General features: G+C 52.0%; 1 protein-coding gene across 2 annotated transcripts in view; it reads right to left on the reverse strand.

Annotated features, from left to right (window-relative positions):
* Nucleotides 1-6,455: 6,455 nt before the first annotated feature.
* Nucleotides 6,456-16,135, reverse strand: part of TRIM67 (tripartite motif containing 67) — a 55,695-nt gene continuing 46,015 nt past the window's right edge. For both annotated transcript variants that reach the window (XM_030812695.1, XM_030812694.1), the window contains exons 7-10: nucleotides 15,119-15,257; nucleotides 12,644-12,947; nucleotides 8,634-8,796; nucleotides 6,456-7,247 (exon numbers count right to left, since the gene is read on the reverse strand). In XM_030812695.1, coding sequence (XP_030668555.1) covers nucleotides 7,182-7,247; nucleotides 8,634-8,796; nucleotides 12,644-12,947; nucleotides 15,119-15,257 — 672 coding nt within the window. In that variant the 3' untranslated portion in view covers nucleotides 6,456-7,181. The remainder of the gene's footprint in view (nucleotides 7,248-8,633; nucleotides 8,797-12,643; nucleotides 12,948-15,118; nucleotides 15,258-16,135) is intronic.

Here is a 16,135-nt window from a genome sequence, read left to right on the forward strand (position 1 = left end):
GTTGGGATGTTTTCCGCAGATCTCTACGTGGAACCCATGATCCACTTTGCACTCATGGATTGACCTTAACCACATGGTAACTGTTATGTATCTCCAGCCCTATTCCTTCTTGTAAAAATGAATTTTATGACCTTCCTACTGTTTGTGGTCAGGTCTTCTGTTTTTTTTTTTAAATTTTATTTTATTTTTTATTTTTATATTTTTTGAGAGGGAGTTTCTCTCTTGTTGCCCAGGCTGGAGTGCAATGGCATGATTTTGGCTCACTGCAACCTCCGCCTCTCGAGTTGAAGCAATTCTCCTGCCTCAGGTCCCAAGTAGCTGGGATTACAGGCATGTGCTACCACACCCGGCTAATTTTTGTATTGTTTTAGTAGAGATGGGGTTTCACCATGTTGGCCAGGCTGGTCTCGAACTCCTGACCTCAGGTGATCCACCCGACTCAGCCTCCCAAAGTGCTGAGATTACAGGCATGAGCCACCCTGTGTGGCTATTTTTTTATTTTTAACACAGGGTCTTGCTCTGTCATGTGGGCTGGAGTGCAGTGGCACAATCATGGCTCACTACAGCCTTGACTTCCTGGGCTCCAGCAATCCTCCCTCCTCAGCCTCCTGAGTAGCTGGGACTACAGGTGCACCACCACAGCCGGCTAATTTTTGTATTTTTGGTAGAGACGGAGTTTCACCATTTTGCCCAGGCTGGTCTCAAACTCCCGGCCTCAAGTGATCTGCCTGCCTTGGCCTCCCAAAGTTCTGGGATTACAGGCGTGAGCCACAGCACCCAGCCTAGTTTAGAGTCATGTGTAATCACCCTGAGATTTCCTGGGCACGCGAAGCAGAACCATATTGACCCTGCTACTTAGTAATGCCCAGCCCCACTGGGGAAGAGACTGTGTGGCCCCCCCTCCTGTAGCCTCTGTCCCGTCTGGTGGGCAGTCAGGGCCAGTTGGGGAAAAAGGCGGACCTGACTGTGGAGCAGGAATTACAGACCACACCTTGTCTTTCTGTTGTTGGCAGTGTCAAAAGAATTTATTTCCAATCTGCTTAAGACTGTGGTAAAACTCAGGTTTTCCAAAAAGGTAATACAGAAAGTTCAACCAACCCCCAAAGACCAGAAAACACAGTGTTTGCAATTCAAAAAATACAAACGCTTGTGGATACCAATACAAAAATTAGAAAAAAGTTGCTTTCCTTACCATTCCCCCCTACCCCCTGTGTTTTCAGTGGAACATCCACAGCAACAGGACCAAGAGCTGCCACCAAATACCAACAACGAGTGACCGAAAGTGGGTGCGATGGAGGAAGGGGAGGGAGGAGGAGAAATGGGGATAAAGAAAGGCAAGAAAATGGGAGTTCTGTTGATGGTCAAAACAAGGACACAAAGCTTTTTGTTTCTTGTTAAATCCCTTTGCCAACGTTAAACAAACACCTCTCATGCTTAATACAACAGCTTAGTGCCGAGGCAGCAATCCTACATCATGCATTGAACGTTTTCTGCTTTGCCCGCTCCCCACTTCCTCTGGGTGCCGAGAAAGCCTGGGGCTCTGGATGTCCGGTTTCCAGGGCTAGGAGGAGTTGGAGAGGCTTCCCGGGCTGGGTCTCACCCAGTAAGCACCTGACATGTTCCTGCTACTGCAGTTGCAAGCGGTCACCTTCCCGAACCTGAAGCCTGGTGTTGGCCTCTCCTCAGAGCCTTACCCGAGGGCCTGGCCTGGTCTGCAGTGCCCGCATCACCGGCCCACAAATCCCTAGGCCTTCCCCAGGACTGCGCTCCTTGAGAGAAAAGCGATGGCTCCAGACGAGACTTCCCTGGAGGTCTCAACTCCCAGCTCCTGATTGATGTCAACGTCAATCATTGAAAAAGCCAGGGCCTCCCCCAACCTGCATAGCTCGTGCTGGTGAAGCCCCAGCAGTCCCAGTGGTTATCAGTCATCTGAAAGTGAATGATGACCCACTAGCCCAACCAGCCTTCAAAATTTCAGCTCAGTTGCATCTCTTCGCGCTATCCACACTGGATTTCAAACCCACTCACACTGCAGAGACCCCTCGAAACAAAGGAGACAAGCTATGAATCGAGAGACCCCTTAGATTCCAGAACTTAGGTAACAAAGAAGGCAGAGGCCTGGGTTAGTGTCCTTCCTTGGTTTAAAGGGGCTTCTGCACACAGAGGCCTTGAGGCCTCGCAGTGAGACTGCTGACAGGCAGCCTGTTCACAGCACTCACACAGAGCACCGTTCAAACAGGCCTCGCCAGGAATGGAAACATATAGGGTGTTACTTTCTATGGTCATAAGAAACCTGTCTTAAAGGTCTATTTTACCCGCTGGAGGCCAGGCAGCTCCTTGCCCTGGTCACAAGGAGGCTTGGATGGAAGACACTGGTCAGAGAACACTGGAACCCCCGCTCCAAGGTTTGATTCACTGAATGGGAATCATTAGCTTAGATGCCAGAGATGAAAGACTGCACTTTTTTTCTTTAAAAATGTTATTATATAATCCTCACAATACACCAGAGGAGGTAGGTTAGTATGACTAGTCCCATTTCAGGTGGGGATACTGAGGCACAGAAAGGATAAGAGATTGGCCCCTACTCATACCATGAATCACTATTAAAGCCAGGTTAAAAGAGGGAAGTAACTGATGGCTGAACCTGGTGTCTGATCAGTACATCCTGCCTGAAACCTGCCCTCATATTTTTACAGCCTAGATATGGTTAAAGCTACAGGGTCCTTTGATCTTCCGGGAGGAACTGCCAAAGAATGCAGTCAACAAATGCAGCTACCGGCTCACTTGCAAAATAAAAGTCCTGAAATTTTCCAGCATCACCATCTTGAATATTTGCCAGTAACATCTGTTAGATTTTTTAAAAAACCAACTGAGGGCCACAAACCTGTTAAGAAGTTCCTGTTGCTTCCAGTAAAATGTGGCCAAGGAAAACAAAGGTAACGAGTTTTGCTTTGTAGGAAGTGGGGAGCGGGCAGGGGGCATCTTCACTGAATAAAAATTCGAGACCCAACAGGTTGGCATCTGTTGGAGGTGGCTCACCCCATTTTCCCCTACCTGCCCCCTGAAGACACATGGAAAATCCTGGGCTTGGGTATCAAGATAAAGGCCGGCAGCTTTGTCACATATAGGCTTTCTATGGAACAATGCAGCTGGAGCGCCACAGTCCCTCTGCAGATCCACGCATGACAAACCACTGGCATAACCTGGTGGTTCTCAACTTGTGGAGGCCCCCAGGAGATATCTAGTAATGTCTACAGATACTTTTGGTTGTCACATCTAACTTGGGGGTTGCTACTGGCAGATGATGGGTAGATACCAGGGATGTTGCTAAACATCCTACAGAGCACAGGACCTACCACAAAATGTCAGTAGAGGTTGAGAAACCCTGGCGCCACCCCACAGGCTGTGCAGCAGTGTTCTTTAGCATTCACATGTTGACTCCCCCTAAGGATTGACCCTCCCTCACTACCTCACAGCCAGCAGGTGGCCATGGGACCAGCAGCCGCCTCCTTGACAGTGAACCAGCTGCCCACCGGTGCTGAAACGCGCCTGCCCAGGGGGACCAAGCCTTTCGCTTGCAATGAGAATTAAGGCTTAAATGCAAATATCCCTGGAAGAAATACACAAAGATCCTGCATTCTGATCCTTTCCTGAGAGTGCTGTGGTGGGGCGGAGGGCAGGGGCACCAAGAGGGAGAGAAAGGGCGCAAAGAGGAGGGTGGGCCTGCCCCCAGCTCTCTTGGTGAGCTCCACAGTGCCTGCCCAGGCTCAATCCAGAAAGCACCGCCCTCCTCAAACTTGGTGGGCCATAGGGCACCTAGGGTGCTGTTGCAACTACAAAATACACATCAGGCTGAAGGTGCAGCCTGGAACTATATACAGTTTTATAGTTTTTAGGTCAGTTACCTTGTGGGTCAGTATTACTGGTGTCCTCTTTAATTGGAATCATTATTTTCCCAAGGAGAACAGAGAGGGGAAAAGCAGGCTTTGGGGAAATAACCTTCCCCTGCTTTGAATTAGGAGCTGGGATGCTATGTATGCGGTGAGGTGCTAGTGGATATTTTCGGAAGAGATTAATTTTAAAAGGAAAAGGCATACACTTTGACCAAACTTGCTCACTAGCAAAGAACAACTGCAGAACCACATTACAGAGGCACTATTTACAATGCAATGGAACTCGACATTTTTAAACTACTTTGAATTCCTTTTTCACTGAAACTGCTGGATAGATTTACACCAAGTTACTCCTCAGCCAGCCCAACAAAAGCCTCATCTTGATATCATTTTTATATATGTACAAATGTGCCACCATGATGTAACGTGTTACGGAATTCGATGGTGGATGAGAATTCCATGATCTGTCTGTCATCTCTACTCTGAAACCCGGGACCTTCCTGGCCGTGAGGAATTGATAAGTTCCTTCTTCACTTTTCTGATCCCTCAAAAACACAAGCGTGTGGCACGGACCTGCCCTTCTCTTTGAAGTCAGAACATTGAAGGTGTTTTGTGCTGAAGACAGGAGAGGTGTCTGTGAAGGAGAGCTAGATACTGTCCCTGGCATCGGCCGTATTGCTTCTGGGCTCCTGGAAGAGTCAGAAAAGGGAGATTCCCAGCCCCCAAGCTCAGGGTGGCAGTGGGGAGGAGGGAGTCCTGGCTGCACCTCTCTGGACTTCAGGGAATTTTTTTCTGAAAGAGGCCACTGGATTTGTGGGCATTTCCCTCCTGCACTTTCCACTTCTCTCCTGACCTGGATGCTGCTCCCTCAAAGGGGTTAGGTTCAGGGTAGCCCCAGGCAGCTCGTGCTCCAATGATGGGCGATTCTTCCACTGAGCTGGGGCCACCTGGTGACCCAGGCTGTGGTGATGGTGGAGGCTCCACAGCCTTCCCCGGGGCTCCCCTGTGAGAAGCTGCTGTCACCAGGCAGCCCTGCGTAGCCCGCTCTCATTCCGGGGGCAGGGTGTAGGCCTGTTTGTTTTCAGAAGAGAGCTAGACACTTCCCAAAGCTGACAGCTTCCTTGGCCCCAGGAAAGTGGTGGCTCCTCTTCATCCTCAATCTTTAAGGATCTTCTCCATGCTCCAAGCCAAGGCCACCCAGAGCTATGGCTAAGGATGAAGCTGCAGGGATATGGGAGACAGAGGCAGCGGTGCGGGCAAGGACACAGGGTCCCAGGTCTTATGTGTTACCACCAAGGGCTCTGGACGGGGCTCTGGGATGGGAGGAGGAGAGCCAGAAACCGCTTGGTGAGATGACAAGGAAGAGGCAAGACCTAGACTTCCACGAAGCAGATAGCTCCCAGGCTTTGCAGCAGAGACTGCAACGCAGCACCGAGCAGCTCCTGGAGACGGGGCAGCTGGCCTTGCCGGCCACATCTGCAGAGACCGCGGACCAAGCAGCCTTGCAGACCAAGAGCATGAGCTTTGAGGTAGGATTGTCGGGCCTGCTGAGTGGAGGGGGCGGGTACCTGCATGGCTCTGGCAGGCACTTACTCAGAAAGCAGGCGTGGTGTCTGAACAGGAAGGCAGAACCAAGGACACACAGTTGGTGCCGGTGAATGAGGCGAGTTTTATAAAAATCCAGTCCAGCAAATTGACAAGTCACTTCTCAGCCTCAGAAATAAAATGCTTGACAAAATATATTCTTTTTAAAAGGAGAGAGAAATGCTACTACCAGGTGCAGCTGGAGGTGGCAGGTGACTGGGAAGATGAGAGGAGGGAGGAGAGGAAGGGTTCCCTGGGAACAAGAGCCTGGCAGGCTCAGAACCCCTGCCGTGAGCTGTCTCTGAGAGGTGTGGATGAATCAATGTGGATCTCAAGGGAGAAGCCTGGTGTTTCCAGAGTTCCACCCTGGCAAGTCAGACTCGGCACACCCAGTCTTACAGTAGGAAGCTGGGAGACGAGGTACCTGATACTGCCCTTCTATTTCTGCCTTCCCCAGAGATCCCGCCAACCAACCACATCAGGGCAGAGCCGTGCCGGCCTGCCACAGGGGCCACTTGTGTTCATGATGCTTTCATAATGACATTAGGGTGGACTGACTAGGACAGGCTTTCCCAGGGTCTCCCATCTTAAATGCTTATGAGTCTGAGAGTGGTTCAGCTCAGAAGAGCAATCTGGATGCATTTTCAATTAACTTCTTGGGCTGCCAGTTTCAGAAAGGAGCCACCAACAGGCAAATACTTATGACATAGTTAAAATTCTTGTGTTTTCACGTGGATTTAGGAACTAAGAACTGTGTGAATTAATTTTAGTAGACTGCCATTCTAAAATTGGTGGAGCCGAGTGTGTGTGTGTGTGTGTGTGTGTGTGTGAGAGAGAGAGAGAGAAAGAGAGAGAAGGAGGGAGGGAAAGAGAGGGAAAGAGGGAAGAAAGAGGCAGGGATGGAGGAAAATAAGAGAGAGAAGGAGGAAAGGAAGAAAGAGAGAGCAAAGGAGGGAGGGAAGGAGAGAGAGAAGAAGAGAGAGAGAGAGAAGGAGGGAGGGAGAAGAAATGAAGGAAGGAGGAAAAGAGAGAGAGAGAACACAATTGGCTGATTAATAAAGGAAGCCATTTTGAAAGGTTCTCAACACTTTAGTGAGAGAGGCAAAAGTCAAGCATGAATGATTAATGTCCCTTTCTATCAATCCTGCATTGGGTCTGCAAGTGGCAGGTGCTACTAAAGACTCTAGGACCAAGAAGCTAGAAGATAACTTTCTCAGCATGATGAGAATCTGCAATCTTTGGGACTCTGAGGAGGCGGGGTCCCCGCGGAGGGCCAACACCTGGGGCGTGGGATTACAGCGCAGCTCCTGACTGCTGCTCTCAGGAGGCCAGTCTCAAAGTCTACCTTCCTCTCCCTCCAAAAAAAGACAAGCTTTGAAAACAGATGGCAGGAAACATAGACATGAAGCCCGCATGCTGACTCCCTTGAGAAAGGTCCTTCTTGGGGAGTGTTCGTAATGTCTAGGTGGAATGAGGGTGACACACGTACCTGCCTTTGCCACTGACAGTGGCAGCTGTGAGCATGGCCCGTGGACCCATTCCCTGCGTCCCCAAGAAAATGTGTTTCTATGACACTCCACGCTGTCAGGTTGTACCCATGACTTGCGTATCCTGCTTTTGTGGATTATTTGAGCTTAGTGAGAATGGTGGGCGTTTTGCCTGTGAATGTCACTGTCACAGGCGCAGTGCCCAGCTGGAGTGGGGCTAATTGCCTGACAGCTTTGGCCGCCCCAGGTTAGTCGGCACTTCCAATCCTGTGTGCAGGGTGACCTGAAAAGAAGACAGGGGAAGTGAGGGTGGGAGAGGCTGCTGCAAGGACCCTGAGTGCTCTGACAGCACCGCAGACACCGGCAGGATCCCCTGCTGGCTCCAGGGCCATCCATGCAACAGCTCAGGGCTGCTGTAGACTGTTGACTATTACGTCCCCCAATATCCCTAATTAAAGGCTATGTTGGTTTGCACCTCTTTCCTCATAATAAGAATCACCCAGCTGACTGGCTCCTCATTTTGCCAGAGCTGCCAGAGCTGGGCAAAGTAGACGCTGTCACAGGAGCACGGCTCTCATGCACTGGCTCCCGTGATTACATATTTGTGTCTACTTTCTAGCCATGACCTTCTTTCCTTTCCTATTAAGCCCATTCTATTAACTGTGAGGAATTATAGCCAACCTTTTATTTTTTGGATTAAAAAAAGCTTATTTGTTCATTGGTAGAGATGGTGCCTTGCTAGTTCCCCAGATGGTCTCAAACTTCTGGGCTCAAGCGATTCCCCTGCCATGGCCTCCCAAAGTACTGGAGTTACAGGCATGAGCCACCATGCCGGGCCAAGCCTATCTTTTTTTTTTTTTTTTTTTGAGACGGAGTCTCGCTCTGTCACCCAGGCTGGAGTGCAGTGGCGCAATCTCGGCTCACTGCAAACTCTGCCTCCGGGGTTCACACCATTCTCCTGCCTCAGCCTCCCGAGTAGCTGGGACTACAGGCACCCGCCACCATGCCTGGCTATTTTTTTTTTTTTGCATTTTTAGTAGAGACGGGGTTTCACCGTGTTAGCCAGGATGGTCTCAATCTCCTGACCTCGTGATCCACCCGCCTTGGTCTCCCAAAGTGCTGGGATTACAGGCGTAAGACACCGTGCCCGGCCATAAGCCTATCTTTTAGGTTGCCACAAATCCCTTTTGCAAATTAGTAGAGGATTGAATCAATCAATCAGGGATTGATGTAGACTCCTCAATATTCAGGGCCACAAAACAGGACCTTGCCTCCCCGCACTCCAACTCTCCATCCCAAGGGGAGGAGGACTCTACTAAGACGAAGGATGGCACCTCCGTGTTTCTCCCTTCCTCACACCCTCCTGGGCTGTCATTCTTGTCTCTCTGTTTCAGGCCTCCTGAGCTACCAGCACTCCCCAGGGACTGAGCTCAGTACTGAGGTCTCTGTCTCCAGAAGCTGCCACCTTAGGGCCCCTGGGTGTCCCAAGTGAACAAGTCAGAATGGAGCGCTTCCAGGAAATGTCCAAGGCAGGCCAGTTGATAAGCTCTGTCTGGGAAGGCTCTGTGGTCAGCTTCTTTATGGCCCACTCTGCCCAAAGGCAATGCAGAGACCTGTGGCAAACAGTGGGGAGCATCTAGACCAGGTCCGGCCCCGGGGAGGTGTGTACCTGCACATTGCGGTTGAGGCTGAGGGCTGGCATGAAGACCCCATCCACGTGGCTGAAGGCTGTGGGGCCCTGCTGCTGCCCGTTGATGAAGAAGGTGAGGGTATGCTTATTCAGATCCAGCAGCACGCCCACGGTGGCCCCCTTGCACACGCCGCCTTCCGTCCTGGGAAGAGAGTCCCCAGGAAGACCATCACCACACCCAGCCTGGGATGTAGGTGATAACTCAGGAGAATTATTTACTTATTTAGAGACACTGTCTCACTCTGTCACCCAGGCTGGAGTGCAGTGACGCCATCTCAGTGCACAACAGCCTCGCCCTCCCAGGCTCAAGGGATCCTCCCACCCTAGCCTCCCGAGTAGCTGGGACTACAGGTGCATGACATGAGACCCAGCTAATTTTTGTTTGTGTTTTTTGTAGAGATAGGAGTCTCACTATGTTACCCAGGCTGGTCTTGAACTCCTAGGCTCAAGCGATCTTCCCATTTTGGACTCCCAAAGTGCTGGGATTACAGGCATGAGCCACCATACCCAGCCAAGAAAATTATATATAGGATGCTGGGAACAACCTCACTTAAACATAGCCCCCAAGGTGGTGGTGGGGTGCTCTCCTGGGCACATGAGCCTTCTCTCACAGTGGGCACACTTTGTTAACAGACCGTGATGAAGACTCCCCTAGAGGAACACCCCCAGGCTGTTCAATCCCCTCTTTCTGACAGCATCTGGGATCTGCACACTAGAAAATTCGGGTTTCGATGAGAAGGTCCCATTTGAAACTGTGGAGCATGGAGAATGGGTAAGAAAGGGACCTTTTCCTGCCAAAGAAAATAACTGACTTGGTGCCCTTTTCTGTTTTAGGCAAGTGAGGATGCTGAGGTCGATGAAGATGTGGACATCCAGGCCTTCAGGAAATTTTGAAAGGCCCCCACCCTACATTGGCTCATCTTCCCAGAAACATCCTAGGGTCCCTCAAAAAGCAGCGTATGGCAGGCAGAGGGGTGCTGAAGTTGCAATCCTCTGTTGGAGTCACCATCCCACAGGTGACCAATAGCGGAACGCTGAGAATGTCCATTGTGCTCTTGATCAGTGTTGGCAATGTCGTACTTCGTAGGTGGTAAGAATTCACATCCACTTGGTGGAAGTGAATCTATAATAAAAGTAAGGAACATGCTCCCAAGGGGGGCTTGGCTGACCACGTCTTCTCCCATGGGCCAAATCCTGCAGACTCTCCTTCCCTTCCCTGAGGTGGTTTATTGTTTTTGAGTGGCTGTTTCTCCCTGTGGCCCAGGCAGTGGTGCAATCATGGCTCACTGTTGCCTGGAACCCTTGCGCTCAACGGATCCTCCCACCTCAGCCTTCCGAGGGCACGCACCATGCCCGGCTAATTTTCAAAATATTTTATAGAGACGAGGGCCTCACTATGTTGCCCAGGCTGGTCTTGGACTCCTGGGCTCAAGGGATCCTCCTGCCTCAGCCTCCTGAGTAGCTGAGACGACAGGCTTGAGCCATCGCGCCCGCTCAGGGCTGAGGTCTTAGCCTTAACCTTAGCAGCGCCACTCTGCTAAGAAAACCATGTTTGTCCTTCCAGATTGAGAATGAGTTGATCTACTGGACGCTGCTGGTAGGGCAGAGGGAAGGTGAGCAGCGAGGATTCACGACAGGAAGTCCCGAGGACGACTTGGTGGGCGGCCCAGACGGGTGTTTCCGGAGAGGGCAGGGTTTCCCCGAGGGTGCCCGGGGCGGGATCCGGCAGGTGGGAGAAGGGAACTGAAAGCGCACTGTTGGTGCTATTTGGACACTGACCATCGGGTGGCGACAGTGACCCACGGGAAGTGCAGGAATGAGTCCGACCTAAGCAAAGCCTCAGGCCCAGTCAGCACTGGGGTCCAACTTCCCCGCTGCCTCGGCTCTCTCCCAGACAGCGCTTACCCTACCCGATCCACATCCGAGGGTGGGAGGACATGCAGACAGGGGCAGATTCTCTCTACCTTCTCATGGCCCCACTTCCCTTCTGCTTTTCTTACTGAGGTGGCACCAAGGGGCCATCAAAGACAGCAAGGGCCCAAGCAGTGCTCCGCAGCCCTTGGGAGGGGTGTGGTGGCCAATGGCCGGGAGAGCTGGGGAGTCTGCACCACACAAACCAAGGCTAGGGTCCTGGGCTCAACCCTGACAGTATCAACTGGCCGCGTGACCTGAGCCATTGTCTGACCTTCCTAAGCCCAGGCTTTTTAATTTTTTTTTTTGCAGAGAGGAGGGTCTCACTATGTTGCCCAGGCTGGTCTTGAACTCCTGGGCTCAAGCGATCCTCCTGCCTCAGCCTCCCAAGTAGCTGGAACTACAGGTACACAGCACCATGCCTGGCTAATTTTTAAAATTACTATTATTTATAGAGACAGGGTCTCACTAAGTTGCCCAGGCTGGTCTCAAACTCCTGGGCTCAAGGAATCCTTCTGCCTTGGCCTCCTTAAGTGCTGGGATTGCAGGTTCGAGCCACCATTCCAGCCTAAGCCCCAGTTTTATAATCTGTAAAATGGCAACAATAATAGTACTTTTGCAAGGATTAAATGAGCTCAGATACATCGAGTGCTTCCTACAGCATTGAGCACAAGTAAGGGCTTGATAAATGCTTCTTGTTATTACTCCTGCCAGCAAACAGGGTATCTGGGTGCCAGTTTGGCTTAAGCAAGCAGAGACGGAGCTGATGGGCCTGGACTTGGCCTCTCTTGTGGGTGGGAGGGAGAATGGCCAGCCTGCAGGGTCCGGGCGGAGGCACAGAGCTGCCTGCCTCTTCCCCAGGACTCAGGAGAGAAGGGGCCCTGCCTACAAGCAAAGAGGCAAGCAGACGGGGTCCTGAGGACCCTCAGGCAAGTCCCTGGCCCAGATTAGCCGTGGCTTCCCTGAGAAAGAAGAAGCTGGTCCTTCCTTTGCGGGAAGGTGCCCCAGGGGCTGTTATAGGAGCTGCAGGTGGGCCCAGAGCACTGAGAGCCTCTGGGTCAATTTTGCTTGGGGCTGGGGCCCAGCGAAGCCAAGGTCAGCTCTTGAAGTTCCTCACCCCTTCCTGCTGGGGAGACGGCCCTTGGCAGACCAGGAGCAAGGCTCCATAGCAAGGAGGTGGCTGCAGGTGGCTGCAACTTGCAACTCTCCATTTCTGGCTTTGGGGATTCTTCACCCCTATGTCCATCCCCACATGCTGGCCAGGTGTGAGCACAAAATCCCTGGGAGAGGAGAAAGAGTCCAGAGCTATGGTGCAGGTGTGTTGGGGGGGCACTGCCTTCTCTGTGTCTGAAGAGAGAGACCAAGGCACCCTGGAGAAGCCCCGACCTCAGGGGCAGCCCTGGAGGACCCATCCCTGTCTGCCCTCCTAACAGAGGCCCCAGTAGTTTCACAGGCCGGGACCTGAGTCTCCTGTGTCCATGCTGGTGACCCTATTCCCTGGGCCAGTCTCAGGGCAAAGCCACAGCTGTGGGCACCCTTGGCAGACTCGTTGGTAGTGAGCACCCCGGCCATGCCCTCTGCTACTGCCCTGTCAAGGGCCCAGCCCTGCCGAGGCTCAAGCCCACATGAGACCAGGGCAGTGGCTAGGATCACTGCAGGCAAGTTAGTGGCAATGACCTGGTCACAGCTGTGAGGACACCAGCCCCAGTGGTGCCCATTAACACCCTGCAGTGACTCAAGCTTGGGTTGACCATTGAAAAGGAAAGTGAAGCCGGACCAGAAAGAAAACTACGAGCTCCATATCCCAGCAGAGGACCACTGTGTGGCCCGCTGGGTAACTTGGGAGACCCATCTGTGCGGGTGCTGTGAGAGTCACCATAACATACCCTTATCTGGGCTGCAGGCCAGTTCTACGTGGGCAGAGTCAAAGCCTTCTAGAAAATGGAGACCAAAGTGGCTGAAAATACCTCCTCCCAATTCCTGCTGGCTTTAGGGAAAGCAGAAGGGACACTGGTCTTCAGGACCCTCGTTCCCAAACAACCCATGTCCACAGGAGGCAGGAGGGGGCCCAATCGCACCTGTTGGTGTGGGAGTTGCAGTGCATGAACCAGCTGCGGTTGTTGTCCACATACATGGCCCAGGCCTTGTCATCCTTGCCCAGCATCATGTCCTTGACCACGCTGGCCCTGGCCACCCCGAAGGCGGGGTCTGGGTGGTTGTCGTACCGGTCCACGTGCAGCTCCCAGTAGTGCACGCCCTTGGAGAATGCAGCTGTGCCCAGCACGACCCGGTCATCATAGCTGCTGCAGGTGGCCGTTTGGTTGTCGTTAGATAAAATGATGTCCCGATGCCCAGAGTTGGGGTCAAACGTGAACCAGGCCACTAAAAAGGAGGGAGGCGAGAGGAGCAGGGTCAGGGGATGGAGTTTGCTAGTAGTTTGTAACCGGCTCAGAGACACAAACACACTCGCTTCTGTTAGAAAGTCGGCACCCAGAAGTGAAGGGTCTTTCCTGTATGATTACCACACACGTGCACACACACACAAACGTACACACATGCACACACTCACACACACTCCCTGCTCTGTGTTCATCCAAGTTGCCAGCCCTACGAGCCCGGCCTTGCCAAGGATTTTCAGGCCTCAAAGCCTCAAATCTAGATGCATTTCCTGGTCTTGGTTTCTAAAGCCCTTCCAAACGCTCACAGTTAGAAGTACAGGAGGAAATAGGATGGGCGCAGTGGTCCACGCCTGTAATCCCAGCACTTTGGGAAGCTGAGGTGGGTGGATCACCTCAGGTCAGGGGTTTGAGACCAGCCTGGCCAGCATGGTGAAACTCCATCTCTACTAAAAATACAAAAATTCGCAGCCGGGCGTGGTGGCTCACACCTGTAATCCCAGCACTTTGGGAGGCTGAGGCGGGAGGATCACGAGGTCAGGAGATTGAGACCATCCTGGCTAACACAGTGAAACCCCGTCTCTACTAAAAATACAAAAAAATTAGCCGGGCATGGTGGCGGGCGCCTATAGTCCCAGCTACTCGGGAGGCTGAGGCAGGAGAATGGCGGGAACCCGGGAGGCAGAGCTTGCAGTGAGCCAAGATCACGCCACTGCGCTCCAGCCTGGGCGACAGAGCGAGACTCTGTCTAAAAAAAAAAAAAATTCACTGGACATGGCGGCGGGCACCTGTAGTCCCAGCTACTCAGGAGGCTGAGGCAGGACAATCGCTTGAACAGGGTGGCAGAGGTTGCAGTGAGCCAAGATTGCGCCATTGCACTCCAGCCTGGGAAGCAGAGTGGGCCTTCGGGACTTCGTCTCAAAAAAAAAAAAAAAAAAAAAAAGAAGTACAGGAGGAAATAGATATTGATGAGCCCCCTCGTGGGTAGGAGATTTGAGACACAGAGAGGTGAAGCGATGTGGCCAAAATCACAAAGCTCAATTCTCCATTTTGCAGCCCCTCAGGTGGTGCCCCCTTTTGCTCCCCAACCCCCCAGGTTGTCAGAAGTGAGGCCCTTACTCTAAAGTCATGACCACAATGCACAGGGCAAGGACCGCTCATCTCCAGGCAGGAGAGTCTAGAGGCAGAAGCTAGCGAGCTCTCCGCTAGGGGTGTACAAAGTGAATCTGCAGGTGGCACCATTTTCAGAAAAGTGTCCCTGGTTGGGCCTTTTGACACCAGCATCTGCTCCTGCTCCTACTCCTCCCTGCCTCTAGGAGACCATCCAGCTGTGGCAGCCAGAGGACGTGTGGACTAAATGATAATGAATGCAGGATTTGCCCTCTTCTTGGAGGCGGTGGGGAGCTGGAAACTGCCTCTGTAGCCTGGGCTGGGCCACGCCTGGGGGAGCAGAACTCTCTTTGGAATGTGATTCCTATTTCTCTCATCGCTCCCTGCTAAGACCTCAGATGATCAAAATTCCACTGAATTAATATCAACATGCTGTTGTTGCCCAAGACCTAAAAGGCTGCAGGTAGGTGTATAAGCCACTGGATGTGAGCTCTGATGCTGGGGATTAAAGGGCGCTTTTCCGCTGTGAGAAAGGCTCAAATGTAGGGACTGGTGTGGGCCCACTGCATCTATCATGGAGTTTTCTTGTCTGGGACTGTCCTACTCACTCCTCGGCCCTTGAGAAGTGGGAAAAGTTTAGCCTCCCTCAGCTACTTCACATTTAGTCCAGCACAATAGGGTAAATGAATGTTTCTTTCATGGCTTGTAGGCCACGTGGGTGCAGCAAGGAGCTGTGTGTGCAGAGCCAGGTGAGGCATATGCACCTCAACCGGCCCCTCCAGCCCTGCACTTCCTCCCTCCTCCATCTTCAGCAGCTCATCCTTTCCCCTGGTCCACGGGATGAAATGTGGGTTGGCCCTAGGAGTCAATCTTTGTCCTTTGGGAGCCTGCCTATGGTCCCAGAAGGGCACGCCCTTGGAGAACCCAGCTGTGTCCAGCACCACCCCCACCCCCACCCCGTCATCATAGCTGCTGCAAGTGGCTGTCTGGTTGTCACTGGATAAAATGATGAATCTGTTCTTCCCACTAAGAGATCCCGATGCTCACCATCGGATGTCTGCAGGACGACAGTTTTACTGTAAGGCCCAACACCAGAAGAGTTGAAAGCTTTGACTCGGGCATTGTAGGTGCTGTTGAAGTGAAGACCGTCGATGGTACACAAAGTCTCCTTACCGACGTACACTTCCTGAAAGAGAGCAATGCTGCTCACCAGGCTCCTCTAGCATTTGGAAAACTCCTCGTAGCAAATGGCTTCTGGAAACACATTGACGTTAAAAGTGCTGATGCCAGGTGTGGTGGCCTGTAGTCCCAGCTACTCAGGAGGCTGAGGTGGGAGCATCGCTTGAGTCCAGCTTGGGCAACATTGCAGGGCTCCATTGCTAAACAATTTTTGTTTTTATTTTTTTGAGGGACAGAGTCTTGCTCTGTTGCCAGGCTGGAGTGGAGTGGCGTGATCTTGGCTTACCGCAACCTCCGCCTCCCGAGTTCAAGTGATTCTCCTGCCTCAACCTCCCAAGTAGCTGGAACTACAAGCGTGCACCACCATGCCCAGCTAATTATATATATATATATATATATATATTATATATATTTTTTTTTTTTTTTTTTTGTAGAGATGGGGTTTCCCTCTATGTTGGCCAGACTGGTCTCGAACTCCTGACCTCAGGTGATCCTCCTGCCTTGGCCTCCCAAAGTGCTGGGATTACAGGCGTGAGCTACCATGCCCAGCCAAAAAATTTTAAAAAAAATACTTACCCAAATAGAAGTTATTAAAAAGGGAAATCACATTCAGTCATGGCTGGCTCACAGAACTTGACCAACTTGGGCATGAATGCCTTACTACTGGCTGCCCAGCCCCTCTGCCTGTAAGGTGGTGAGGTGCGATGGGGTCCTGGTGAGGCAGGCTTCCCAGGTCTGCAGCAGCCAGGATACTGACCAGGAACATCCTGACTCTGCCAAGGTCTACCACCTGGTCATCAAGACTATTGAGCCACAGGGCACATCCACTCCTTTGTCTCCTCCCACCCCTGAGGCTGGCATCTTCCACTCCTTAACCCTCCTGGA

Source organism: Nomascus leucogenys, chromosome 5 (assembly GCF_006542625.1).
Source record: "Nomascus leucogenys isolate Asia chromosome 5, Asia_NLE_v1, whole genome shotgun sequence".
Lineage (NCBI taxonomy): Eukaryota > Metazoa > Chordata > Mammalia > Primates > Hylobatidae > Nomascus > Nomascus leucogenys.